This window comes from Microcebus murinus, chromosome 16, assembly GCF_040939455.1.
Source record: "Microcebus murinus isolate Inina chromosome 16, M.murinus_Inina_mat1.0, whole genome shotgun sequence".
Taxonomy (NCBI): domain Eukaryota; kingdom Metazoa; phylum Chordata; class Mammalia; order Primates; family Cheirogaleidae; genus Microcebus; species Microcebus murinus.
Window position 1 is genome coordinate 63,774,404 of NC_134119.1, and position 27,538 is coordinate 63,801,941.

General features: G+C 39.6%; 2 protein-coding genes and 1 long non-coding RNA gene across 5 annotated transcripts in view; 2 read left to right on the plus strand and 1 right to left on the minus strand.

The window, feature by feature from the left end:
- Positions 1-9,401, plus strand: part of LOC105869482 (uncharacterized) — a 56,715-nt gene extending 47,314 nt beyond the window's left edge. For 2 of the 3 annotated variants that reach the window (XM_075993160.1, XM_012761314.3), the window contains exons 2-5: positions 1,390-1,467; positions 4,262-4,388; positions 4,545-4,637; positions 6,188-9,401. In XM_075993160.1, coding sequence (XP_075849275.1) covers positions 1,453-1,467; positions 4,262-4,388; positions 4,545-4,637; positions 6,188-8,049 — 2,097 coding nt within the window. In that variant the 5' untranslated portion in view covers positions 1,390-1,452 and the 3' untranslated portion in view covers positions 8,050-9,401. The remainder of the gene's footprint in view (positions 1-1,389; positions 1,468-4,261; positions 4,389-4,544; positions 4,638-6,187) is intronic. The other variant, XM_075993159.1, reaches the window with a different exon arrangement.
- LOC105869490 (uncharacterized) lies at positions 2,474-12,678 on the minus strand. The gene is made up of 3 exons (XR_001153192.2): positions 12,594-12,678; positions 11,058-11,171; positions 2,474-2,550 (listed from the first exon to the last, which is right to left on the minus strand). It is a non-coding gene; the product is annotated as an uncharacterized LOC105869490 (long non-coding RNA).
- On the plus strand, positions 11,810-27,299 carry ZNF234 (zinc finger protein 234). Its single transcript, XM_075993158.1, has 5 exons — positions 11,810-14,256; positions 16,309-16,390; positions 18,656-18,782; positions 19,236-19,328; positions 24,276-27,299. Exons 2-5 carry the CDS (start codon positions 16,376-16,378, stop codon positions 26,141-26,143), a joined length of 2,103 nt encoding a protein of 700 aa, XP_075849273.1. The 5' UTR covers positions 11,810-14,256; positions 16,309-16,375; the 3' UTR covers positions 26,144-27,299.
- Positions 27,300-27,538: the final 239 nt, after the last annotated feature.

Below are 27,538 nucleotides of genomic sequence, written 5' to 3' on the forward strand. Positions count from 1 at the left end.
CGTGGCATCAGCCTAGCTCACAGCAACCTCAAACTCCTGGGCTCAAGCAATCCTCCTGCCTCAGCCTCCCGAGTAGCTGGGACTACAGGCATGTGTCACCATGCCCGGCTGACTTTTTCTATATATCTTAGTTGGCCAATTAATTTCTTTTTATTTATAGTAGAGACGGAGGTCTCGCTCTTGCTCAGGCTGATTTTGAACTCCTGACCTTGAGCAATCCACCCGCCTTGGCCTCCCAGAGTGCTAGGATTACAGGCGTGAGCCACCGCCCCCAGCTCTAACTATATTTTCGTACCCATTAACCATCCCCACTTTTACCCCCCTTCAAAGTATTTTTTAGTCTTGAAGGATATCATAACCTTTTTTAAACTCTTGTTATTTATCCTTGATATTTTTCAAGTGTATAGGGAGGTTGTTTTAGAGAAAGATGTTCATTTGGAGTTTGTCTGATGTATTTCACGTTTAGGTTCAGATTATGCATTGTTGGTGGGGATACCACCGTCCACTGTTGGTGAAGGGTCCTTTTCATTGCAGAATAACAGGGGCCAATAATGTCAGTTTGTCCTATTATTGCAGATCTCAATTTTGTTCACCTGGCCAGAGTTATGTCAGGTTTCTCCATTGTAAAGTTACTATTTAATACTTTTTTTTACTTAATAAAGTTTTTTATGGAGACATCCACTTATTAGTGGGCATTCTACTGTACAGATTACCTTCCCCTTCTCCATTTGCTTATTCATTCATTTAAATATAAGTATTCTATCAGCATAGACTCAGAATCTGACCTCGATTTCAATGACATGTAGCTAAGCAATTATTTTTTCCAACTTTATTGAGGTGTATTTTACATACCATACATTCATCCATAGTATGTGTACAATTCAGTGATCTTTAGGAACTTTACTGAGAAGAGTAACCCTCACCATAATTCACTTTAAATCATTTTCATCCCACAGTTAGACTTTGCATGGCTGCTTATTGTTCATCCTTTTTTCACCTTACATATGCAGGGACCACCTACCTACTTTTTCACCGCATTCACTTTCCTACTCTGGAATTTCACAGAAATAGAATCATACAACATCTGGTTTTCTGTGAGTGGCTTCTTTAACTTAGTATAATGTTCTCATGGTTCGTGCATGTCGTAGGATGAGTCAGTACTTCATTCCCTTTAATTTCCAAATTAGATTCCATTATATGGATATGGCACATTTTGCCTATCTGTTTGCTTATAGATAAAGTATTTTGGTTGTTTACACTTTGGGGTTATTATGACTAATGCTGCTCTGAATATTCTCCTGCTAATCCACAATACACATCTGTGTTGGTGGGCAGCATCCCAGACCACCCTTTCTTGTATGTTTTTCTGACATCTGTGGCACTTTCCAGGTACCGCCTTGCCACAAACTGCATAACTCTGGACTCTACAAATTCCGAGAAGTTGGATGAAAAATGACCACGTTCAAAGTGAGTAAGACTTGCCTCTCTTCCAGTTAAAATAGCACCTCACTATTCAGATTGTCACATATTTTTCTTTGTGTTGGGAAGACTCAAAGAGACAACAGGCATTTGAGAACCTGTTGTTTTTAGTTCTAGTTTTCCTGTGTTATTATTTTTAGAAGTAAAGAAAATAGTAGGAATGGCTATTTCTTTCATTTTACTGCTTTCCTATTCATAAGTTAGCTGTTTTTCATCCTCTTTTACTCTTCTTTATGTACATTTATAGCTATTTGTATTGAAGATGGTCATATAAATTGTGCTCTTTTTTTTTTTTTTGACACAGAGTCTCGCTTTGTTGCCCAGGCTAGAGTGAGTGCCGTCGCGTCCACCTAGCTCACAGCAACCTCAAACTCCTGGGCTCAAGCAATCCTGCTGCCTGAGCCTCCCGAGTAGCTGGGACTATAGGCATGCGCCACCATGCCCGGCTAATTTTTCCTATATATATTAATCGGCCAATTAATTTCTTTCTATTTATAGTAGAGATGGGATCTTGCTCTTGCTCAGGCTGTTTTTGAACTCCTGACCTTGAGCAATCTGCCACCTCAGCCTCCCAGAGTGCTAGGATTACAGGCATGAGCCACGGCTCCCACCCTAAATTGTGTTCTTTTTATTTAATATTATATAATGGTCTTTCTTTTTTTAGTGGTTGCATTCTTTTAAATTACTTTCCCCTTACAGACACAAGGAGCTCAATTTTGACAGGGTGCTTGTGACCTGTGCCACCCTCTCTGGTTTGTAGATAGAATAACCACATATACCTCAGGACAACAGGCTGTATCTGCTGCTTCACACAAGTATTATTAGAGGGTTAAACGTAAGAAAAGCTAGATTCTGTTTCTCCCATGCCTGAGTTGTGCCTCGTGTGTATTTTATTTAATAGTCTTTCCTTCTTTATTTGTATTTTAAGGAGTTTGACCAAAGTAGTAGGTAACCTTCATTTAAAATGGTCAGTAATACTAGAAGATTTGCCAGTCACTTGTGTTCTGTTACTGCATTTATCCCACCAAGCAGCTGAATGAGACAGTTCTCATCCTCATCTTCCTTTTACACCTGTAAAATATGAGACACGTGGTCAGGTTCAAACAGGAAACCAAATGTCAGGAATGTTAGCTCAAGTGAAAGAGAGACAAGAAGAAAGAGAAACTTATTCATTCAGGGGCCTGAGCCCAGTAGTGTAGGTGTCCAGAGTGCCCTTTTGAGTGATGACATCTATAGCTCTTCCCTGTCCCCACCTTGGGGTGACTACTTCTCTTCCTGATATGGCACCTCCTCTGGTGCACACAGAGCTCCAGGTGCCCAGGTACAGCAATGACGACAATCATTATAGAAAATCTTTAAATTCCTTATGCAAAAGATGCCTTACAAAATGTTACCAGAAAATATAACAACTTGGGGCAAAAATGTTTACCACTTAGTTATCTAAAAAAGATACAGTCTAAAATAAGAATCTTATGCACAGACTAGAGAATAGAAAAAAAAAGTTAAAGGCATATGGATAACAGACATTAAAAGGGAAGTTTAAAAGGAGAAATAGAGATGGCCAATAAATATGTGAAAAGGTGATGGTATTATTTATACTCAAGTAAGTGAGAATAATAAAATGAATTTTTGCTAATCAGATTATCAAAATTCTGAGAAAATTGGTAACTTGCTCTTGGCTGTGCAAAGATAAATCAGAGAACATGTATCCTCTTGAAAGATCACAGTTTGGTTAAAAAATTGAGAAGATATGACAGTATACTTGATCTTAGCCAAAAGGCGGAGAGCAATTAATATGACAGTGTATTATCACAACTTAAACATGCTTATTTTTTGACATTTTAATTTTTCAATTTTTAATATTTTAAATAATCAAAGAGGAGGTTGAGATCTACATAAAGTTTTCTTTATAGGATTGGTATTATTGAATAATATGTAAAATTAAATATTATTTAGAATAGGTGAAAATAGATAATCAATTCTTTGGAATACTACACAGACATGAAATGAGATGGACTAGATCACAACAATGCTAATAATATATAAAAATAACTAATGCCTATTAAGTCCTTAATTAGTACCCCACAATTTTGCCAGTGCTATATATATTACCTTATTTAATTGTGGAAAAAACTCATGTGAAAATCATTAGACAGAACAGAGAATAATGCATTTAGACCAACTTGTCTAAATTCACATGATTGGGAACTGGCAGAGACTTGGCATGGGCTCAGAGGCATGCTGACTCTAGATCATGACATTGAATGCTGCAATTAATGCGTAAAGTTTGTGCCTTGAGAATACAGAGGATGTGCTATATAGCTGTCCCACACAGCTAAGTTTTTTAGCTTGGCAAATATTAACAAAAAGTGATAGCATCCAGGTTTCAAATACCAGAGTGGAAGACAATAGACCTTATCAAACAGTGTTGCCACTGAACAGCTAAATGCTGCTGGGGCAGTTGGCAAGATTCATTAAAACCTAAATGTGTAGCCCAGAGTGCAGCATTTAGAGTCCCAGAGGGAGTTACTTATAAGTAGGCTCAATGAGTTCACAAAGTAGAAGCACTGGACTTCCCTGTCATCATTGCACTTCTGGGGGAGCTCAAGAAAATCATTGTGTGTCGTTGTCAGGATAGACACAAAATGAGTGGAAAATCTGTAAGTTGACCTACATCTCTCAACATCCAGAGCAACTTCCCAACTCTCTGCCCACTCAGGGCCTCCCCTCTCCCAGTAATCACTGGTCATGAGATTGAGGTTGCATATGTTGGATGTTGTAGGAGGCAGTGACATTCAAGGATGTGGCTGTGGTCTTCAGTGAGGAGGAGCTGGGGCTGCTGGACCCTGCCCAGAGGGAGCTGTACCGAGAAGTGATGCTGGAGAACTTCAGGAACCTGCTGTCAGTAGGTGAGGACAGGCACTCTCTGTGATGGAATGTCAGGCTGCAGGAGTGACTTCATATCTTAGGTTATTCCAGTTTGAGTGTGCAATGGGAAGCTAAATTTCCAGTAAATTTTACCTAGAATGTGCTGGGATTAAGCACGTGACTTTGCATGTTCACAGGGCATGAACCATTCCACCGAGATACTTTCCACTTCATAAAAGAAGAAAAGTTTTGGATGATGAAGACAGCAACCCATAGAGAAGGGAATTCAGGTATGAACCAAACAACTGTGCATCTTTGTACATGACTCCCCTTTCTGTTTACTTCTGTCCATGTCCAACTCTATTGCCCTGGTCCAAATTGCCAAACCTCTTTCCTGGATTATTACAACTGCCTTCCTGTTGGTTGCCCTGCTCCCACCTTTCCCAACCTAGCATCTGCTTTCCTCATAGCAGCCAGGTGATCCTTAGGAACTGTAAGTCAGAGTGCCCTTCCTAGGCTCAACAGCCTTTTTGGTTTCTTATTTTTATTAAAGTTATGATGCCTTTCTTTGGTTTTTACAGACCCTATGCTCTGCTTTTCATCCCCCTTTACCTCTCTGACTACACCTCCTGTCTTCTCTCTTGCTATCTTTCCAGATACATTGTCCTCCCTGCTATTTCTCTGTCCTGCTAAAGATGCTGTACTGCCTGTTGGTGGTAACCAATTACCACAAACTTAGTGGATTAAAGAACAAACATTTCTTATTTTTCTGTTCTTTAGCCCTGAAGTCTGGTGAATCTCACTGGACTCAAATCCAGTTCTCTGTAGGACTTCATTTTTTTTCTGAGTGTTCAGGGGCAGAAGAAACTTTTCCTTTGGTTTACCTGGATACCAGGTATCTAGGGACTGTACACATCCTACTTCCCTTCCTCCATCCTCAACAGCAGCAACTTTTCATCTCTGACCATTCTTCCATAGTCAGAGAGTAGCTTCCTCTGCTCCTCTGCTTATGCCTCTGTCTTCTACCTTTCAGGTCTCATGTGATTATTTTGGTCACTCCTGGATATCCCAGGATAATATTTTTATTTTTTGGCCTATACCTCTCAGATGTTGAGGATAACACCCAGACCTCTTTTTACCAATGTTAATTTCTTCACTTCATACAGGTATACAACATAAACTAAATATATAAAGTATTGACTATGTTCTTGTTTCTCCTTAAACTTCTCTTTGAATCATATTTCATTATGTACATACTTATTAGTTATATAATTTACCATGCAAGTATTAGTTACATAATTTACCATGCAAGGTTTTACTTCTACCAAGAATTTAAGATAGGAGACTTCGTGTGCTTCTGAATTGGTCTCATACAATGCAGAGAGACTATGGTGCACTTGAAAACACAATCTGAAAGTACCTTGTATTCATAAAAGTTTCATGCCATGTGCTAACTGGAAATCTTTTTTTTTTTTGAGACAGAGTCTCCCTCTGTTCCCTGGGCTCAAGTGCTGTGGTGTCAGCCTAGCTCACAGCAACCTCATATTCCTGGGCTCAAGTGGTCAAGTAGCTGGGAATATAGGCATGTGCCACCATGCCTGGCTAATTTTTTCTATATATTTTTAGCTGACCAATTAATTTGTTTCTATTTTTAGTAGAGATGGGGGTCTCATTCTTGCTCAGGCTGGTTTCGAACTCCTGACCTCGAGCGATCTTCCTGCCTCGGCCTCCCAGAGTGCTAGGATTACAGGCATGAGCCACTGTGCCTGGCCTAGGGAATCTTAGTAATACCGGATAAAGCCTTCACTTGTCCATATCTCTTAATTCTGTTTTCTGATAGGAGAAAAAATCCAAACTGAGATAGAGACTATTCTAGAAGCAGCAGCACATGAAGATGTGTCCTGCCAGCAAATCTTGGAACAAATTGCAAGTGACTTAACCAGGTCTCAGCTGTCCACACAAACTGATATGCCCTGCCAGGTTGAGACAGGACTGTCTATTAATCACATAGGAGAGAAACCTTACCTGGGTCATGGGAGTAAACAGTCCTTCAGTGATATCTCAATCTTTGATCTTCATCAACAATTACACTCAAGAGAGAAGTCTTATTCGTGTAATGAGTGTGGAAAAAGCTTCTGTTATAACTCAGCTCTTTGTATTCATCAGAGAATCCACATGGGAGAGAAACTCTATAATTGTGATGTGTGTGGAAAAGAATTCAGTCAAAGCTTATATCTGCAAACTCATCAGAGAGTCCACACTGGAGAGAAACCATTCAAATGTGAGCAGTGTGGGAAAGGCTTCAGTCGTAGATCAGGACTTTATATTCATCACAAATTACACACAGGAGAGAAACCTTATAATTGTGAGGAATGTGGGAAGGCCTTCATTCATGATTCTCAGCTTCAGGAACATCAGAGAATTCACACTGGGGAGAAACCATTCAAATGTGATATATGTTACAAAAGTTTTCGTAGTAGATCAAATCTTAACAGACATTCCGTTGTTCACATGCAGGAGAAACCATTCAGATGTGATACGTGTGGTAAGAGCTTTGGTCAGAGATCAGCTCTTAATAATCATTACGTAGTCCACACTGGAGAGAAACTATACAGATGTGAGGAGTGTGGAAAAGGTTTCATTCGTAGGCGAGATCTTTATAGACATCAGATGGACCACACAGGGGACAAACCATATAATTGCAAAGAATGTGGGAAGAGTTTCAGATGGCCCTCAGGTCTTTCAAGACATCAGCATGTGCACAGTGGAGAAACACCTTTCAAATGTGAAGAATGTGGGAAGGGATTTCATACGAATTCACAACGCTATTCCCATCAGAGAGTCCACAGTGGAGAAAAGCCATACAAATGTGAGGAGTGTGGAAAGAGTTACAAAAGGAGGCTGGATCTTGACTTTCATCAGAGGGTCCACAGAGGAGAGAAACTCTATAAATGTAAGGAATGTGGGAAGAGCTTTGGCTGGGCCTCCTGTCTTTTGAATCATCAGAGAATCCACAGTGGAGAAAAACCATTCAAATGTGAAGAATGTGGGAAAAGGTTTACTCAGAATTCACAACTTTATACTCATCGTAGAGTCCACAGTGGAGAAAAACCATTCCAATGTGAAGAGTGTGGAAAAAGATTTACTCAGAATTCACAACTGTATTCCCATCGCAGAGTTCACAGTGGGGTAAAGCCATACAAATGTGAGGAGTGTGGGAAGGGTTACAACAGTAAATTTAATCTCGACATGCACCAGAGGGTCCACACAGGAGAAAAACCTTATAATTGTAAAGAATGTGGGAAGAGCTTTAGCCGGGCCTCAAGTATTTTGAATCATAAGAGACTCCATAGTGGAGAAAAACCATTCCAATGTGAAGAGTGTGGGAAGAGATTTACTGAAAATTCAAAACTTCATTCCCATCAGAGAGTTCACACTGGGGAAAAGCCATACAAATGTGAGGAGTGTGGAAAAGGCTTCAGATGGGCCTCAACTCACCTAACCCATCAGAGACTCCACAGCAGAGAGAAACCATTCAAATGTGAGGACTGTGGAAAGATCATTGTACACAGTTCATACCTTAAAGACCAGCAAGGAGACCATAGTGGAAAAAAACCATACAAATGTGAGGACTGTGGGAAGGGCTACAAGAGGCGCTTGAATCTTGATATGCTCTTGTCATTATTTTTAAATGATACATAATTGTTCATGTTCATGGGATACACTGTGATATTTTGATACGAGTCTACAGTGTATAATGATCAAATCAGTATAATTAGCATATTTATCTCCTCAAACATTTATCATTTCTTTGTGTTGGAAAAGCTTCAAAATCTGCATTTCGAGCTATTTGAAAATAAACACAAAATTGTTCTTCAATCACCTTGTAGTGCTGTAGAATGCCAGAACTTATTCCTCTATCTAGCTATACTTTTGTATCTGTTAATCAATTTTGGCTGTTCCCCCATCCTTCCCTGCTTCTAGTAACCACTATTCTATTCTCCACTTTTATGAGATCAACTTTTTCAGCTTCCATATATGAATGAGAGCATGTATTTATCTTTCTGTGCCTGGCTTATATCATTTAATATAATGTCCTCCAAAACTTGTGCACATTGCTGCAAATGACCAGATTTTGTTCTTTTTCATGACTAAATGGTAATTGTGTATATATGCCATGTTTTCTTTATTTATTCATCTGGTGGACCTTTAGTTTGATCCCATATCTTGGCCTATGTCTTGGCTATTATGAATAGTGCTTCAGTAAACATGGGAGTACAGATATCTCTTTAACATACTAATTTTCTTTCCTTTGTAAATATACCCAATAATGGGTATATTTAATGCTGGATCACTTAAATCTTTATATGCATTAGAGGGTCCACATGGGAGAGAAACCATGGAAATGTGGATAGTGTATTCTTTGGTCAGGCCTGAAGTCTTCAACTTCAGAGTGTCCATACTGAAGAGAAAACTAAAATAAAAATAAATAAGACTAAATAATGTCGTGTGTGGTTAAACTCTTCACCACTTCTTAACATCCATGATCTTGTCCGAGTGCTAACATGGGAGAAACATTAAGTAAAAATCAGAGTCATGGGCTGGGCACAATGGCTCACGCCTTTAATCCTAGCACTTTGGGAGGCCAAGGCGGGAAGATTACTTGAGCTCAGGAATTCAAGACCAGCCAGAGCAAGAGTGAGACCCAGTCTCTACTATAAATAGAAAGAAATTAGCCAGGCGCGGTGGCTCACGCCTGTAATCCTAGCTCTCTGGGAGGCTGAGGTGGGTGGATTGCTCAAGGTCAGGAGTTTGAAACCAGCCTGAGCAAGAGCGAGACCCCATCTCTACTATAAATAGAAAAGAAATTATTTGGCCAACTAAGATATATATAGAAAAAATTAGAGCTGGGCATGGTGGCGCATGCCTGTAGTCCCAGCTACACGGGAGGCTGAGGCAGGAGGATCGCTTGAGCCCAGGAGATTGAGGTTGCTGTGAGCTAGACTGATGCCACGGCACTCACTCTAGCCTGGGCAACAAAGTGAGACTCTGTCTCAAAAAAAAAAAAAAGAAAGAAAGAAAGAAAGAAAAAGAAGGAAGGAAGGAAGGGAGGGAGGGAGGGAGGGAGGGAGGGAGGAAGGAAGGAAGGAAGGAAGGAAGGAAGGAAGGAAGGAAGGAAGGAAGGAAGGAAGGAAGGAAGGAAGGAAGGAAGGAAGGAAGGAAGGAATTAGCCAAACAACTAAAAATAGAAAATATTAGCTAGGGATCAGTGGTGCGTGCCTGTTGTCCCAGCTACTCAGGAGGCTGAGGCAGGAGGATTGCTTGAGCCCAGGCATTTGAGGTTGCTGTGAGCTAGGCTGATGCCACGGCACTCTAGCCCAGGCAACAGAATGAGACTCTGTCTCAAAAAAATAAAATAAAATAAAATGAGGGTCATGGCCAGGCATGGTGGCTCACACCTGTAATCCTAACGTTCTGGGAGAGGTGGGATGATTGCTTGAGCTCGGGAGTTTGAGACCAGGCTGAGGAAGAACAACACCCTGTCTCTACTACAAATAGAAAAATTAGCTGAGCATAATGGCACATGGCTGCAGTCCTAGCTCCTCAGGAAGCTGAGGCAGAGGGATTGCTTGAGCCCAGGAGTGTGAAGTTGCACTGAGGCTGTAGTGAGCTATGATGATGTCACTGCACTCTAGCCTAGGCAATAGGATGAGAGCCTGTCTCAAAACAAAACAAACAAAAAAACCCTCGAGAAATTAAAAGGAGAGGAAACTGCAACAGACAATTACAACACAATAAAAGCTATATATGGAAAAACTCAGAACTTAACTTTGTATTCAATGGCAAAAGACTGAAAACTTTTCTTGTAATATCAGAAGCACATTAAGTTTGCCTTGCTTTCTTCACACCTAGTTAGCACAGTATTTGAAGTTCTAGGCAGAATCAGTAGAAAAATAAACAAATCTATTAAAATTGGAAGGAAAGAGGTAAAATGATGTCTATTTTCTGATGCAATGTTCTTATATATAAAAATTCTAAACAACTGACAAGAAAAAAACTATTAGAGCTTACAAACAAAATCAGAAAAGTTGCAGGATGAAAGATCAACATGGTAGAAGCAGCTGTCTATTTCCATATAGGAACAATTAACAATCTGAAAAGGAAACAACTTCCATTTGCAATAGCATTGAAATGAGTAAACTACTTAGGAATAATCTTAACCAAGAACAAAAACACCTGTAGACCACATTGTGCAAAATCTTACTGAAAAATTAAAGAAGGCAAAAATAAATGGAGATATGTCCAGAATTAATTGATTAGAAGACCAAATATTGCAAGGATGTCAATACCATCTAAAGTGATCTATGCTTTTTAGTAACTGTACTAAAAAATAAATAATAAAATTTTAAAAAGTAATCTACAGATTTAATGTAATCTTTATGAAAATTACCATGACATTTTTTTGCAGGAATGGGCAAAATCCACCCTAAGAGTCTTATGACCTATTAAGGGGACACTTTCTCCCATTGTTATATCTTCCCATTGTTATATCTTAGACCTTCCCATTTACTATAAAAGACTCCTTCATAACAATTTGTAGTGCCACTCTCCAACCATCTCTTCCTGTACTTCCAGCTTGTTCCCTCTACCCACCTAGTGTGAATAATCCTAAGACTTCACAGATACTTATAATACACTGAGAATATCACCTTTTTACTCTTTTTGAACCCCTGATGTCCTCACAGCCAAGTGCATCTCTTGTCAGATGGGGACAGCTGACTGCTACTTATTTCTCACTTTCTAGAACTGTGTCTCATGATAATCTGTTGGAAGATGGAGAAAGAATATTAGGTTTTTTAGGCTTTGTGGGAGAGACAAAAATTGCAATAGGGATTTGGAATGGAGGCTACAAGCACTTAGGGTATGTCCTAAGTAAGTACTGGGTAAAGTATATTTACTATGATGCTCTCTCCAACTCTACTTCAGAAAAGCCTGCTGCAAAGTTAGTCATAGTGATGTTCTTGAATAATGCAGACCGTCCTGTTTTTGGTTTTTGAATCATTCTCAGGGTTTGGAATTGAGCACTTACCAATCACAAATTTCTCCTTAGATACTTTCTAAATTCTTCTTCTTTTGGTTTGGAAGCACTGCCTTCAAGAAGTATAGTGCAGTGAATGGACATACCTGTGTAAAATTAACTCTGGGCATTATGATGAATGTAATGGTAGAAGTATTTTTATTATTTTTTTATTAGTTGGTGCTCAGTGAAAAGGTAGAAGTATTTTTAATGTGCTATGAGAAGGGAATATATCAATTTATGATGTGTGAGTGGGATATAGATTCCAAATTACTGTTAGAGCAATCAGCCCAAATCTTTTTAAAAATTGAGTTACAGTTCACATACCATAAAATTCGTCCCCTTTAAATGTATACTTTAATAGTTTTCAATATATTCCCAAAGTCATGCAAGTATCACTGCTATCTAATTCCAGATCTTTTTCATCAGCCCAGAAAGAACCCCCCTCCCAACTGGCTGTCACTCCTAATCATCCTCCCTCCACAAGATCCTGGCAAACAGGATCATACATTTTTTTCTCTATTGATTTGTATATTCTGGATCTTTCATATAAATGAAATTGTACAATAAACAATCTCTTCTGTCTTGCTTCTCTCACTTAGCTTTCAATTCTCTTGGGTATATACCTAGGAGTGGAGTTGGGTTATAAGCCCAGTCTTTTTGTTTGTCCATTTTAACTGATATTAATTTCATTGAGCCATCCATGCCCTGAGATTCTGCACTCTTCATTCTGGGAATGGACTAAGACTAGGGCTCAAAGACAGATGAGCAACAGTGCTCACTGGAGTACATATTATAAGACAAAGGATGATTAGTTGAAATTGGCAATGGCAAGAGAAGAGAGCAGTATTGCCCTTAGATCCAAACAATGGTGTCCAACCCTCTCCTTAAAAAAGAAATACTTCGAATGTATAGAAATAAACACTCCTAGGTGTTTGATATTTAGGAATGCAAAGAGTTTGGCACACTACACAGCTTAGGGGGACAGTTTACACAAGACCAACCTCACATGACACCAACTGCAGATTTGGGGCTTTCCCAAAACTACCTTCACATTCAGTAATTTACTAGAAAGACTCTCAGAACTCACTGAATGATTTTATGCTCACGGATACAGATTTTTTTTATATGGAAAAATAAACATAGTTAGCTAAGAGAAAAATCATACGTCAATCTAGGGAAGTACCAAATGAGGACTTTCCATTGTACTCTCCTTGCAGACTCAGGTTGATATCAATGTCAAGCTCTTCAGCAGTTATGTTTGCTTTGAGATATTGGGCAATTTCTTCTCTGAAATTTTATATTTTCACCTCTAACGCACAAATCATAATACCATTTAAACGAAAAGTTTAAACGAGGAAAGACAGCTTTTCCATGAGAACAGGGCTTTCCTTTTGGCCTTCTCAAATTATGGTTTTTCTTGCTAAACCACTGGTAGCACAGGGTCTGGAGTAGATGCTGGGACCTTTCTCGTTCCTCATTGCCCTTCCCAAACCATTCCATCTCGCCCATTCTTTAAAATCTACCTGTTTTGGCCTCATACCATCAGATTATACTTATCCTCCTTTCAGTCATCTACTGACCCCTAAACAGTCATTCCCTGTTAATTTCTTGAAGATTATACTTCCCAGCTTGTTCTCTTTGTAATAATACTCCTGTAATAACTGGGGGCATTAGGAAGTCGCGTTTATAGAATAGTTTTGCAACGCAAACTCTAAGCCCAAGAGGTCAGGAATGCAGGTTTGGTTCCCTTCGGGCATTGAGGGAAGTGTAGTCAGAGAGTAGCCCAAACACTTCTCCCTGGAAGGTGAGACTAGGAAGGGTAGCCCACACACTCTAGGGGTAGCGGACATTTCTATTCACTCAGACAGGCGGATCCGGGGAATTCTGGGAAGTGTAGTCCACCAGCCCCGCAGAGTCACTTCGTGGCTCAGGCAGGCGGACCACGGAATTCTGGGGAATGTAGTCCAGACACTCTGTGGCAACGCGGGCACTTCCGTTCCCAGTATGGGAGGTTGCTACGTTACTTTCCTTGGTAGTCTGAGCCAGTTCCGCGACTCGCGGGCCCTCCCGAACTTCATGGATTTACGCTTGGGGCCTGCAACGACCTGGTAGTCGGGATTCAGGGCAAAGAAGTCTGGGCGGAGAACTGAGGGAGAGGCAAAGCCGGCGGGTTTCGTTCCTGTGGGCGGAGCCTTCTCGCCTTTGGGGCTGTCCTCGCGTCCCTGAGGGGGTTTGGTAGTTAGTCGTGTCGCGTCTCGCCTGGTTCGAGGGTTTCTGGGTCTCAGCTCGCTCAGTCCGCCTCCCTCCGCCCCACGCGCGAGGTCACTTGCTCTCGTGTGTAACGTTGGGAAGTCACTTAATCTCCCTGGGCCTCTCCTTGCTGTTCTTTAAAATGGGAAATTTAGGATCATCCATCCTAGATCAACCTTCCTAGTAGAATTGTTTTGGGAACTGAAAGAGGCAATGCCGATGAAAGCCTTAAAACGATTCCTGTCTCCGGGTGAATGGTCATCTCTTCTTGTTAATATTAATTTCCCGTAAAGCAGTCAGGTCCCCCGTTTGGGGTCAGAGCTGCAGCTGTAGTGACTCCGGCCCTTCTCTCTGACCTCAGCAGGACGCTGGATAATCCTGGACGCCTTCTGATCTCTTTTTTAGGAAGGAGAGGGTTGGTTCCATCTTGCAGGAAGGGAGGGGAGCATTTAACTTGTTTTGAGGACAGCGACAGGATCTTTGTGTTTCACAGCTTTCTCTTTCCCTAGTCACTTTGCAAAAATGACCGCGCAGAGGCAGAGGGAGTGACTCCTTGGCTACTGGCAGCCAAGTTCCGCGTGAGTATGACTTGTCATTTTTGTTTTACAGAGACCATGTCTGTTGTGGGATATGTAATCGGCATGAGTGTTGATAATACTTAAATCTTAATTACTAACTTCAGTTCTAAGGGCTTCGTACAAATAAATACATTTATGCCACACCGTGGCTCTGTGGAAAGGGACCGTTCTTTTTCTTATTTTAAAGATGAGAGTGAGACACAAGGAGCATGAGTTATTTGCCCATAGTCACCCATGAATGGCAGAGCTGGGGTTGAAACCTATGTTTGCAGCCTGGGTCCCGAGCCTGAGTTGATGCCTTATTCTCGTTAAGGCATAGGAACTAGCTGTAATTAGGTGGGCAAAGTTAGGACTTGATGATTAATGGGACCTTGAGGGCAAGGCTCATGGGCTTGGACTTTTCTGAGTTTTTAAAACCGTTGTCAACTATTTTGTTTTCACTTTTTGCAAATATTTCATATTCTTATAGAACCATAACACTGTACAGCATTCAGAAATTGCAGAAATAGGAGGAGCAAAAAATTTTTAATTGCTCATGACTCCAACATGTAAAGATAGTAACACTTAAGCTTCTAATGCATTTCTATTTAGAAATTTAGTCCTTTTAACTGACTCTCCCCTCTTCCCCACTTCAAAGTCCAATTTTATGCATTGCCTTTAGTTATCACATTTCTATCATCTTTAACCTGGAATGATTCCACAGCCATTGCCTTTTTTGTTCCTGATATTTTTGAAGAGTATAGGCAAGTTATTTTGGACAAAGGTGTTTATTTGGGGTGTGTCTGATATAGTTCATGTTTAGGTACAGATTATGCATTGTTGGCAGGGATACCACAGAAGTGGTAAGATGTCCTTTTCATTGTAACATAACAGACCACATAATGTGAGTTTGTCCTTTGATTGGTGATCTCAGTTTTCTTCACTTTGCAAAAGTGACGTTTGCCAGATTTTTTTTTATTGTAAAGATACTTTTTTTTTTTTTTTTTTGAGGCAGAGTTTCACTTTGTTACCTGGGCTAGAATGCTGTGGTGTCAGCCTAGCTCACAGCAATCTCGAACTCCTGGGCTCAAGCGATCCTCCTGCCTCAGCGTCCCGAGTAGCTGGGTCTACAGGCACGTGCCACTGTGCCTGGCTAATTTTTTCTATATATATTTTTAGTTATCCATATAATTTATTTCTATTTTTAGTAGAGACAGGGTCTTGCTCTTGCTCAGGCTGGTCTCAAACTCCTGAGCTCAAATGATCCTCCTGCCTCGGCCTCTAAGAGTGCTAGGATTATAGGCGTGAGCCACCGTGCCCAGCCAACTATTTTTTTAATTAACAAAGTTTTTTATGGGTAGATACATTTTATTAGTGGTTATTCTATAGTAAAAACAAGCTTCTCTTTCTCCCCTGTTGGCTTATACATTCATTCAAATATAAATATTCTATCAATATGGACTCTGAATCCAGTTTTGTTAAGTTAAATGACATGTAGATTAACCATTATTTTTTCCAGCTTTATTGAGGTATATGTTATATATCATAGCATTTACTCATTTCAGATGTACAATTTAGTGATCTTTAGAAACTTTGCTCAGTGGAGAAACCATCACCATAATTCAGTTTAGGTCATTTTCATCCCCCAGTTAGACTCTTCATGCCCATTTACGGTTAATCCTCATTCTCACCCCAAATCCCCATCAACAAATCTTTCTCCTTATATACATTTGTCTGTTGTGAACATTTCATGTAAATGAAATCATACAATCTGTGGCTTTTTGCGAGTGGCTTCTTTCACTTAGCATAATGTTTCCAAGGTTCATGCATGTGATAGCATCAGTCAGAACATCATTCCTATTAATTTCCAAGTGAGATTCCATTGTATGGATATGCCACAACTTGTCTATCCATTTACCCATAGGAGGACATTTAGGTTGATTGTAATTTTGGGATATTGTGAATAATGCTGCTGTGAATATTCATGTGCTAATTCACCGTATACATCTGTGTTGGTGGGTGGTATCCCTGGCCATCCTTTAATGTCTCTTTCTGCCTTCCATAACGTTCTAGTCACAATTCTGCCTTCACAAGAACTGCAGAAATTGGACTCTGCAAATTTCCAGAAGTAGGAAGAAAAATGACCACATTAAAGGTAATACAGTTTTGTTTCATTTTTTTGATGACAGTGTCTCACTCTGTTTTCTGAACTACAGCACAGTGGCATTATCACAGCTCACTGCAACCTCAAACACCTAGGCTTAAGAGATCCTCCTGCCTCAGCCTCTCAAGTAGCTGGGACTGCAGGCATGTGTTACCATGCTCAGCTAATTTTTCTATTTTTTGTAGAGACAAGGTCTCACTATGTTACCAAGGCTGGTCTTAAACTCCTGGCCTCAAGCAATCCTCCTGCCTTGGCCTCCAAAGTGCTGGGGATATAGTCATGAGCCACCATGCCTGGCTGGTAATATAGTATTAACAGCCTTTCTTGCTGTTAAAATTTTATCTCATTACTCCAATTGTCACATATTTTTCTCTAACTTGGGAAGACTTGAAGAGAGCAACAGGCATTTGAGGACCTGTTTTATGCCAGGGTCTGTCTTTGTCCCTTTTGGGTTGACTTTGTTTTTAGATTGTTTGTTTTATTATTACAATTGGCACTCAGCATTTCTCCAGGGAAGTAGCACATTTTCTCCCTGGCCCCCTCCTCGGGGGACCTCTTCTCTCCCTTATATGGCACTTCCTCAGGTGCACAGGGACAGCAGTTAGCATGGTCATTATATAAAATCTTTAAATTCCTTTATGACAAAAGATATCTTACAGAGAATTACCAGAGAAAATAACAAGTTGGAGCAAAAATATTTAGTACACAGATGCCCCAAAAAAGACAAAATCCATAATAGGAATCTTATGCATGGTGTAAAGACAGAATCCCAAGTGATGTGAATAAAGAAAGTGAAGAGGCAAGTGAAGAAAGGAAAAATACAGATGGCTAGTAAACATTGGTATTCATCTATAATCCAGTGAGAATGATCAAAGGAATCGTTCTTCCTAATCAGATTGCCAAATTGGAAAATTTATAACCTGCTTTTAGCCATCATGTAGAGAAACACAGTGCTTATATTCTCTTTTTGTGAGACAGAGTCTCACTTTGTTACCCGGGCTAGAGTGCCATGGCATCAGCCTAGATCACAGCAACCTCAAACTCCTGGGCTCAAGCAATCCTACTGCCTCAGCCTCCTGAGTAGCTGAGACCACAGGCATGTGCCACCATACCTGGCTAATTTTTTCTACATATTTTTGGTTGGCCAATTAATTTCTTTTTACTTTTTTAGTAAAGATGAGGTCTCACTCTTGCTCAGGCTGGTTTTGAACTCCTGACCTTGAGTGATCCTCTTGCCTCAGCCTCCCAGAGTGCTAGGATTACATGTGTGAGCTACCACGCCTGGCCTCATAGTGCTTATATTCTCTTGAAAGATTGTAGAGGTAGGAAGAAAGTTGGGAAGAAAATCTGCCATTTTAGAATCATAATTTTAAGATCTACATAAAATATTCTGTGTAGGGTTGGTTGTAACGAGAAAAAGATGTAGAATTAAATATTCATTATTTAAAACAGGTAAATATAGATAATCAGTTCCCTTGAATAATGTACAGTCATAAAATGAGATGAAATAGATAATGATGATAATAATAATAAATGACAGCTAATCTTTGTCACACAGTCTGTGCCACTCACTGTTCCAAATGCTATACGAGGTATTTAGTCCCTTGTTCAGTCCTTGAAAGTGCTCTGTCATTTAAAAACTGTTATCCCAGGATCAAAGTAGGTGAACTTGTTGAAGGTCACAGCTTTGAAGGGACAGACCCTTGTAGTGTGCTCTGAGGCATGATAGCTGCAGATTGTGGCACTGAATGCTGCAGTTCATGGTGCTGGTGTGTTTCTTGAATGTACAGAAGACATACTAGCATGGCTCTTCCAGACGTGTCACCAAAAGCTTGTTAGTTTGGCAGACTTTAATGAAAAGTGCTTGCATCCAGGGTTCCTGTGTGAGAGAGGAGGGAGGTGGGTGTTATCAAATACATTGGCACTGAATTGCTAAATGTTTCTGGGACCATTGGTACTATTTGCCAAAAAGTGAAACACATGTAGCCTGAGATGCATCATTTAGCGTTCTAGATGGTTACTTATAAATAGACCTGGTGAGGGCACAAAGTAAAAGAACAAGGACTGTTGTCATTACTGTACTTTTGGTAAGGCTGAGGAAAATCAGTGTGTGGCATTGGCAAGACAGGAGGAGAAGGAATGGGAAATCTACAAATTGATTTAAGTCCCTTAACATTCTCTCCACTTTCTCCATGCTGTTTCTTCTCAAGTGGCCATTGATAATAAGATTGAAGTTAGGTGTGCTTGATGTTATAGGAGGCAGTGACCTTCAAGGACGTGGCTGTGGTCTTCACCAAGGAGGAGCTGGGACTGCTGGACCCTGTCCAGAGGAGGCTGTACCAAGATGTGATGCTGGAGAACTTCAGGAACCTGCTTTCAGTAGGTGAGGACGCGAGACTTCCGACACCAAATGTCAGTCCCCTTGGAGGTACTCTGTGGTCTCTGGAGGTCTAGATAGTCACCCACATTTGCGGATTTGACTTTCCTATTAACAATTTTTAATGAAATAAAATAAGGTAGAAAATGCCAGAGTTTGTTAGGAGGACTGGAATACATTGTAGCAAAAACTCTGGCCAATTGCATAAGTGGTGTGACAACCAGTGGGAGGAGATTTAATGAAAATCAACATTGGTTAGAAATGGGTTTTTGTCATATATATTTATGCATTTGTGTCTGAGTCTTGAAATACTAATATCTCTTTAATAGATCATCCTAAAAATGTTTGAAAAACACTGCTTTTGATTAATTGATCAGTGTGCAATAGTAATTCAAATTTCCAGTAAGTTGTAGTAATACCTTTAGTGTGTTTTACATATGTGACTTTGCATGTTCATAGGACATCACCCCTTCAAGCATGATGTATTCTACTTAGAAAAGGAAAAAAGGCTTGATACGGTGAAGGCAGCCACCCAAAGAAAAGAGAAATCAGGTAAGAACCAAGTGACTGGGAGTCATTGTCTACGGTTCTTTATCTTCTGCACTGCTCTTGCTGTCATCTACTCCAAATCGCCAAACTTCTTTCCTGGATTATTGCAACAGCATTTGTACTGGATGCCCTGCTTCCACCGTTAATAGTATAAAGTCTGTTCTCCTACAGGCTATTTCCATTTGTGGCCGAAGTAATCCTTTGGAAATGTAAGTCAAATTGGCATTCCTCTGCTCAAAACCCTTTATGGATTTTAATTTTTCTTGAAGAATCTTAAAAGTAGCTTCTAGAGTTCAACATAGTCTGCTCCTCATCCCCTATTGCCTGTCTGACCACAGCTCCTATCTTCTCCTTCTTGCTCAGTCTTTTCCATTCATATCGTCCTCCCTACTGTTTCTCACACTTCCCGAGGACACAGTATTTCCTATTGCCGCCATAACAAATTACCACACACTTAAGCAGATTAAACAACAAAAATGTATTATCTTTTGATTATTTGCCCTTGAAGTTCAACGTGAGTCTCACTGCGCTATTAAGCTGTCAGCAAGTCTGCATTCCTTCCTGGAGGCTCTAGGGGAGGAGAATATGTATCTTTACCTTTTCAGCTTCTAGGGGCTGCCAAATTTCTTAGCTTGTGGCCCCCTTCCTCTGTCTTCACAGCCAACTCCATTGCTTCTCTGATCATCTTCTATAGTCACATTTCCCTCTTACTCTCTCTTTTGGGTCCCTTTTCCACTTATAAGGACCCTTTTGATTATATTGGGCCCATCTGGAAAATATAGGATAGTCTTCTATTTTTAGGTCAGCTGATTTGCAACTTTAATTCCCTCTGCAGCTTTACCCTTTGTCATGTAACCTGACATAGTCTTAGGCTCCAAAAATTAGAATGCAGATTCTCTGGGGGACAGTTACTCTGACTATTAAAGACATTTCTGCCTCAAAGCCCTTATTTGCTCTTCTCTCTGCCTGGAAAACTCAACTAAAATCCTCTTGGCCCCTCCCTTACTTCATGGTGGTCTCTCTGCCCTGTCTTATATTGTGTCCCATAGGCTTTTATTTACTTCAGTGTCACCTCTTTCTCCCCACTGGAAGGTTATCTCCAAGATTGGAGGAATTTTGTCTGTTTTGTTTATTGCTCTAACTTCAGTGCCTAGAATAGTCCAGGTATCTAAATATTTGTTGGCATAATGAATGTGTTGTTAATGGATGGGCAGGACCTCCCTGTCTCTAGGAGTCTTGAGATAGGATAGGTCTTGCACAAACCAGAGTAAATGAAGTATGTTGCAGAACATTATTTGTTTCCTGACAGCTGTATATATAATTTCTTCTTCCTTAGGTGCCCTTGGTATGAATGTGTATTTGAGTGCATGCACTTGATCCATATTCCATGGAAACTTGTAAGCATGTGGTTGTGACCACACTAAGTAACTAGCCTTCCCAGTGGCTTTCCTGGAGCCTTCCATGGGAAGTGTATTCATTTCTGGGAAGGAATACTTTTTTTCTTTTTTTAATTGATGTCTGTGATTATATTTGTCTTTTTTATTTTTATTTATTTATTTTTTTAAAGGAATACTTTTTGAATAAGGATTCTGATGTGTACTCCTGAAAACAGCTCCCCTACACAAGGCAGATTTCTATTTCCTACAATAACCACGTTGCAAACTGGTTTCCCTTAAATGATCTACCCATCTGTAGCCCTTTTGCTTTTTCCAAAGTACCCATCTTCATCACCACCCACAGGTTTCTCCTTTTCTGTGCTAGAGTTGGAAGACTTAAGATTTGAGTGGCACAAGTCACACAGCTTAACATTGCCTGTATCTTAGCTTCAAAAATATGTTGTGGGCTGGGAGCGGTGGCTCATGACTGTAATTCCAGCACTTTGGGAGGCTGAGGTGGGAGGATGGCTTGAAGCCAGGAGTTCAAGACCAGCCTGGGCAACATAATGAGACCCTGTCTCTACAAAAAATTTTACAAATTAGCTGACCATGGGGGCACATGCCTGCTGTCCCAGCTACTCAGAAGGATGAGGCAGGAGGATTGCTTGAGCCCAGAAATCCAAGGTTATGGTGGCTATGATTGGACCACTGCACTGCAGCCTAGGTGAAGAGCAAGACCCTGTCTCTAAAAATATAAATAAAATTAAAAATAAAACAAAATGAAAATATGTTGTGCTTTTATTTCCTACAAATTTAGTCATTAAACAAACGTTAAAGAATATAGATAACATACAATTTTTCCCTTATTTTTATAAAGACCTGGGTTTTATTTTCAATGAGTTCACATTATAAACTGAGAAAAATCAGAAAACTTCCCACTCAAAATTGCCATATCTTCAGAGAAACTCACTGTCCCCCTCAAAAAACTATTTTAAGGGTTGGTTTGTTAGATATAACCATTAACTACAGTATCCACAAGCAGGTACAAACTCACCTATTAGTATTTTTCCAAGGTGTCACCCTTGTAAATTATCTTTACATTTGAAACAATTTGTTTAATTAAGGATTGAAAACCTTCTAGAACAAAAGTTTTCAAGCTCTTTTGAGCATGAGCCATATTAAAAAATGCATCTTTCAGGCCGGGCGCGGTGGCTCACGCCTGTAATCCTAGCACTTTGGGAGGCCGAGGCGGGCGGATTGCTCAAGGTCAGGAGTTCGAATCCAGCCTGAGCGAGACCCCGTCTCTACCAAAAAAAATAGAAATAAATTAATTGACCAACTAAAAATATATATATACAAAAAATTAGCTGGGCATGGTGGCGCATGCCTATAGTCCCAGCTACTCGGGAGGCTGAGGCAGTAGGATCGCTGAGCCCTGGAGATTGAGGTTGCTGTGAGCCAGGCTGACGCCACGGCACTCACTCTAGCCTGGGCAACAAAGTGTCTCAAAAAAAAAAAAAAAAAAAAAAATGCATCTTTCATTCTAACCAGAGCAATGAAAGAAACATTTTGCATGTAGATTGATATGCATGGCTTTAGTAGGCATTTCACATAAGGACTTCTTTTCTGCTAATGCTCTGATAGTTTCTATCCTGGTTTTTTTCTGAATGCTTTTTATAAGATTTTAAACTGTAGCTCACTAAAGGGCTATAGTTTTCAATTTGGAAAACTGTGTGAAAGGCCAATTTATTTATATCCAGAGCTTCAGAAGGCCCTCTTGCTTACTTTTCATCCTAAGTGCTTCTTGCCATCTTTGGTTTTTCCATGAACATCACCCTTGGTGTACCCCTATCTCTTATACAGCCTTTCAGCTTCCCCACAAAATATAGTTTTCTGTCCTTTTTCTATTTCAAATAACTTACTTGGAAAAGATATTTTCCTCCTAGGACTTGGTTTTCACCGTCACAAAAAAGTCAAAGTGGGGCTCATTTATTTGACATGGATTTGTTCAGCACTCAATGTGACAGGCACAGTTCTGGACAATGGTTATAAAGTAGGAAAGTGTAAAATGTGTATAATGTCCAAATTATAAAATATTTCCCTCGTTGATGCTGCATTGTGGTAGAAAAGACATAGATTAAACAATCAATGATTTAAGAGTGTTAGATGGTAAAAAATGCTGTGAAAAACATAAACAGGTTCAAATTAACAGAGTGAATTGAGTGAGGACAGGATTTATCATTGTTCATTTTCATTTTCAATGACTTACCATTTTGAATTGGGTGAGAACAGGATTTATCATTTTTCCTTGGGTGGTAACGAAGGCCTCATTAGTGAGTTGCCATTGAACAGGGACCTATAAGATGTGAGGAGTCATCTGTGTCACTATCTGGGAAGAGTTCCTGTCCAAATATAACTCATGTAAGATTGGCTTTCAGAATTCCACTGTGACCTCATCTTTTCCTTCTCTCAGGCTCTGTCTCAGTTGTAAAAGATTAGCTTCTACTTTTTTTACTTTTTTTTCTTCTGGAAGTTTGAATTACTGTCAGATTTTAGAATAAAATGTTATTAGTTCAACATTCACTTTTGTCTTCCTGAAGGAAACTTGCTGACAGCTAAAGATCCATTTTCTGCATATATCCTCTATTTTAGTCAGTATATGGTTAGATATTTGCTCCCAACATGCAAGTTGTGTTAAACATTACAGTCACCTAGACACTGAAGTAACTTTCCAATAAAATGACCCAAGGCAGAGTTATATAGAGGCTGTCTATTATCGAATGTCTGCTGAAACAAAGGAGGAAGCAGCTTTTAAATGACTATTCCTACTTGGAGGGGAATAAATTTTTCCCCTGTAAAAATTTCCTCAGAAGTATTTTCTAAACTTTAATGGAAGAGTTTCTTGAAAATTATAAGGAAGAAGAAGAAAAGTAGGTCTTGCTGTCTTAAGGGTGGTAGAGGTGGAGAAAAATCCATGCATAAGTGTACAACACCCAGTTCAAACCTATGTTGTTTGAGGGTCAACTGTACTGTGAATTTGTAAATATAAATATTTCAGGGTATTTAATAATTTGAATATGTAACATGAATCCAAAGTATTCCACTGCAAAGTATTTGATTATTTTTTGCTTTTCCTTAAAATTCTTCTTGATTTATAGTTTATTATCTATGTGAGTTTTATGTTTACATAATTTACTATCCAGGATTCTACGCTGACTTTAAAATTCAATAGAAATGGCAATAGGTTAACAGTTTGTCTCATATTATCGACTTTTTTTTTTTTTTCATATTATCAACTTTTAAAATTCAGTCTTTGACTTCTAACTTGTACCTCACATATGATACTTGGTATCATCTAAATAGATCTCTTTAATGCCTAGTGGATAGCAGCCAACTAAACCACCTCTTGGTTTCTCTACTTATGCAAACCAGAGACCATGATACACAGTGGAAAAGACAAACTGGACCTTCTCTGGATTTGTTAAAATCTCATGCTCTCTCCTAAGTATGAAATCTTAAAAACTTTGAACAGAGCCTTCAGTTGTCCACATCTCTGAATTCTCTGTCCTTACAGCAGACAAGATCCAAAGTGAGATGGAGACTATTCCAGAAGCAGGACCACATGAAGAGCTTTCCTGTGGGCAAATCTGGCAACAAATTGCAAGTGATTTAGACAGGTGTCAAGACTTCATGATAAATAGTTCTCAGTTTCCCACCCAAGGTGATTTGTCCTGCCAGGTGGGGGCAGAACTATCTATAACTCACACAGGACAGAAACTTCACCAGAGTAATGAATGTCAAAAATCCTTCAGTGATGTCTCCAGCTTTGATCTTCATCAACAGTTACATACAAGAGAGAAGTCTCATACATGTGATGAGTGTGGAAAAAGCTTCTGTTATAGCTCAGCTCTTCGTATTCATCAGAGAGTTCACATGGGAGAGAAACGTTATAAGTGTGATGTGTGTGGTAAAGAATTCAGTCAAAGCTCACATCTGCAAACTCATCAGAGAGTCCATACTGTAGAGAAACCATTCAAATGCATGGAATGTGGGAAAGGCTTCAGTCGTAGATCAACACTTACTGTGCATTGCAAACTACACACAGGAGAGAAACCTTATAATTGTGAGGGATGTGGTAGAGCCTTCATACATGCTTCCCACCTTCAGGAACATCAGAGAATCCATACTGGGGAGAAACCATTTAAATGCGATACATGTGGTAAGAACTTCCGTCGTAGATCAGCACTTAATAATCATTGCATGGTCCACACAGGAGAGAAACCATATAAATGTGAGGACTGTGGGAAGCGTTTCACTTGTAGTTCAAATCTTCGTATCCATCAGAGGGTCCACACAGGAGAGAAGCCTTATAAGTGTGAAGAATGTGGGAAGTGCTTTATTCAGCCTTCACAATTTCAGGCTCATCGGAGAATCCACACTGGAGAGAAACCATATGTATGTAAAGTATGTGGTAAGGGTTTCATTTATAGTTCAAGTTTTCAGGCCCATCAGGGAGTCCACACTGGAGAGAAGCCATACAAATGTGATGAATGTGGGAAGAGCTTCAGGATGAAAATCCATTATCAAGTGCATCTGGTAGTCCATACAGGAGAGAAACCCTATAAGTGTGAGGTATGTGGGAAAGCCTTCCGTCAGAGTTCATATCTTAAAATCCATCTGAAAGCACATAGTGTGGAGAAACCTTATAAGTGTGAGGAGTGTGGGCAGGGCTTCAATCAGAGTTCACGACTTCAGATCCACCAGCTGATCCATACCGGTGAGAAACCATACAAATGTGAAGACTGTGGGAAGGGGTTCAGTCGTAGAGCAGATCTTAAAATTCATTGTAGAATCCACACAGGAGAGAAACCATATAATTGTGAGGAGTGTGGGAAGGTCTTCAGTCAAGCCTCACATCTTCTGACCCACCAGAGAGTCCATAGTGGAGAAAAACCATTCAAATGTGAAGAGTGTGGGAAGAGCTTTGGTCGGAGTGCACACCTTCAAGCCCATCAAAAAGTCCACACTGGAGAAAAGCCATACAAATGTGAGGAGTGTGGGAAGGGCTTCAAGTGGAGCCTGAATCTTGATATGCATCAGAGGGTGCACACAGGGGAGAAACCATACACGTGTGGGGAATGTGGGAAGCATTTCAGTCAGGCCTCAAGTCTTCAGCTTCATCAGAGTGTCCACACTGGAGAGAAACCATACAAATGTGATGTGTGTGGTAAAGTCTTCAGTAGGTCTTCACAACTTCAGTATCATAGGCGAGTTCACACAGGGGAGAAACCTTACAAATGTGAGATATGTGATAAGAGCTTCAGCTGGAGATCAAATCTTGTAAGTCATCACAAAATTCATGCCGGTGATACATTTTATGAAAGTGATGAGAGTGGTAAGAACATCAGAGAATTGACAGAGGAAGGAAGTTCTACAAAGTGATGTATTTTAAAAACCCATGTACAACCTGAATTCTTACAATATGGTTTCACAGGAGAGAAAATGTTTGTTTTATGTAAGTTAGTGTTTAAAGCAATAACTTAACATATCCCTGTGGTCAGAGACCACACAGCTGAGAGGCCTTGTAAGTGGTACAGTAAAGACTTCAGTCAGAACTTTGGCATTTACCAGATATCACTTAGGAGATAGGACTTAGGCAAAGAGTTTGGTTTGGCTTTAACAAAAGTATAGTGATGAGGGTGTCAGAATTGATATCCACTAAACTATAAGCTCCCCTGGGAAAGGAACTTAGCTGCCAAATCTATACAGCCTTAACGTTGACTAGTGCTTATAGGTGTGATCAGTATTTGTTTGTTAAATGAATCAAAAGGAATAAATGTACAATGTTTGAAAATCATATCCAAAGGAGGAAACCTGCAAAATAAAATTATTCAGGGAAATGAGCATTTGTTGAAATGCAGAAAACCACCGGATACTCAGTCTACAATACTAGTATGGTATTACCCTGTTGCAATTGACTCCTGTCCTATCTCTAGCCTCTGCTCTCAAGTTGGATTCTTATTGTTTCAGGCCCTGTCTAGTTATCCAAGGGTTGTATACAGTATAAATCCAACTATCTTTTGTGATTTTTCTGATAATGCATACTGAAAAAGTTTTATTAACCTTACAACAACAGGTACTGAATATTAACACAATTGAATTTTTATCCATAAACATTAAGGCAGGAGTTTACTGTAACACTTTTAAAGTGTCAGAAGTAGTTAACCAATCATAAAAACAAAATTACCCTTATTAGCCTTGAATTTATTTGATTTCTAAGTCTGCATTTCCATCCAGATTTTGAAATGATTGTCTTCCTATTACTGTAGTATTCTCTTATCAAAACTTCTCAAGTAAGAACTATACCATATTCTTACCCTACACCCATGAAACAAATACAAAAAAAAACTTGTAGAAATTTGATTATTTTATCAAATGTATTATTGGGGCAGGATTGACATTGACGTTCCCTATTGGTAGCAGTAAAGCATGGTTTTGGGAAAGAAGTATATAACAGAATATAGGTTGTACATCTCTTTGATTTAGAAATATAATTTGAATTTATGATTATGAGATTAAAATGCCAAAATATAAATAACATATCAATGATGTCACTGATTATTTAAGATGGAAGCATGTGTTCCTCTGTAGGAATTTGAATTTTGATATATTCATTCCTGTATTAATCTGAGGCTATTAAAATGATGGCAGATATCTGTAATGACAGGAGAAATACATAATATGGGCATTGGGAGATCAGAGATTATAGTCTTTGTAATGTAAATCTTTGTGAGTGAATGTGTGTATGTACATGCATAAGATAATGTGTAAAGGGAT

Bases quoted from the DNA above. Each gene is read 5' to 3' on its own strand.
- ZNF234 (XM_075993158.1), top strand. The intron at 18,783-19,235 runs GTGAGGACGCGA...GCATGTTCATAG, and splicing joins CAGGAACCTGCTTTCAGTAG to GACATCACCCCTTCAAGCAT. The intron at 19,329-24,275 runs GTAAGAACCAAG...CTGTCCTTACAG, and splicing joins CCAAAGAAAAGAGAAATCAG to CAGACAAGATCCAAAGTGAG.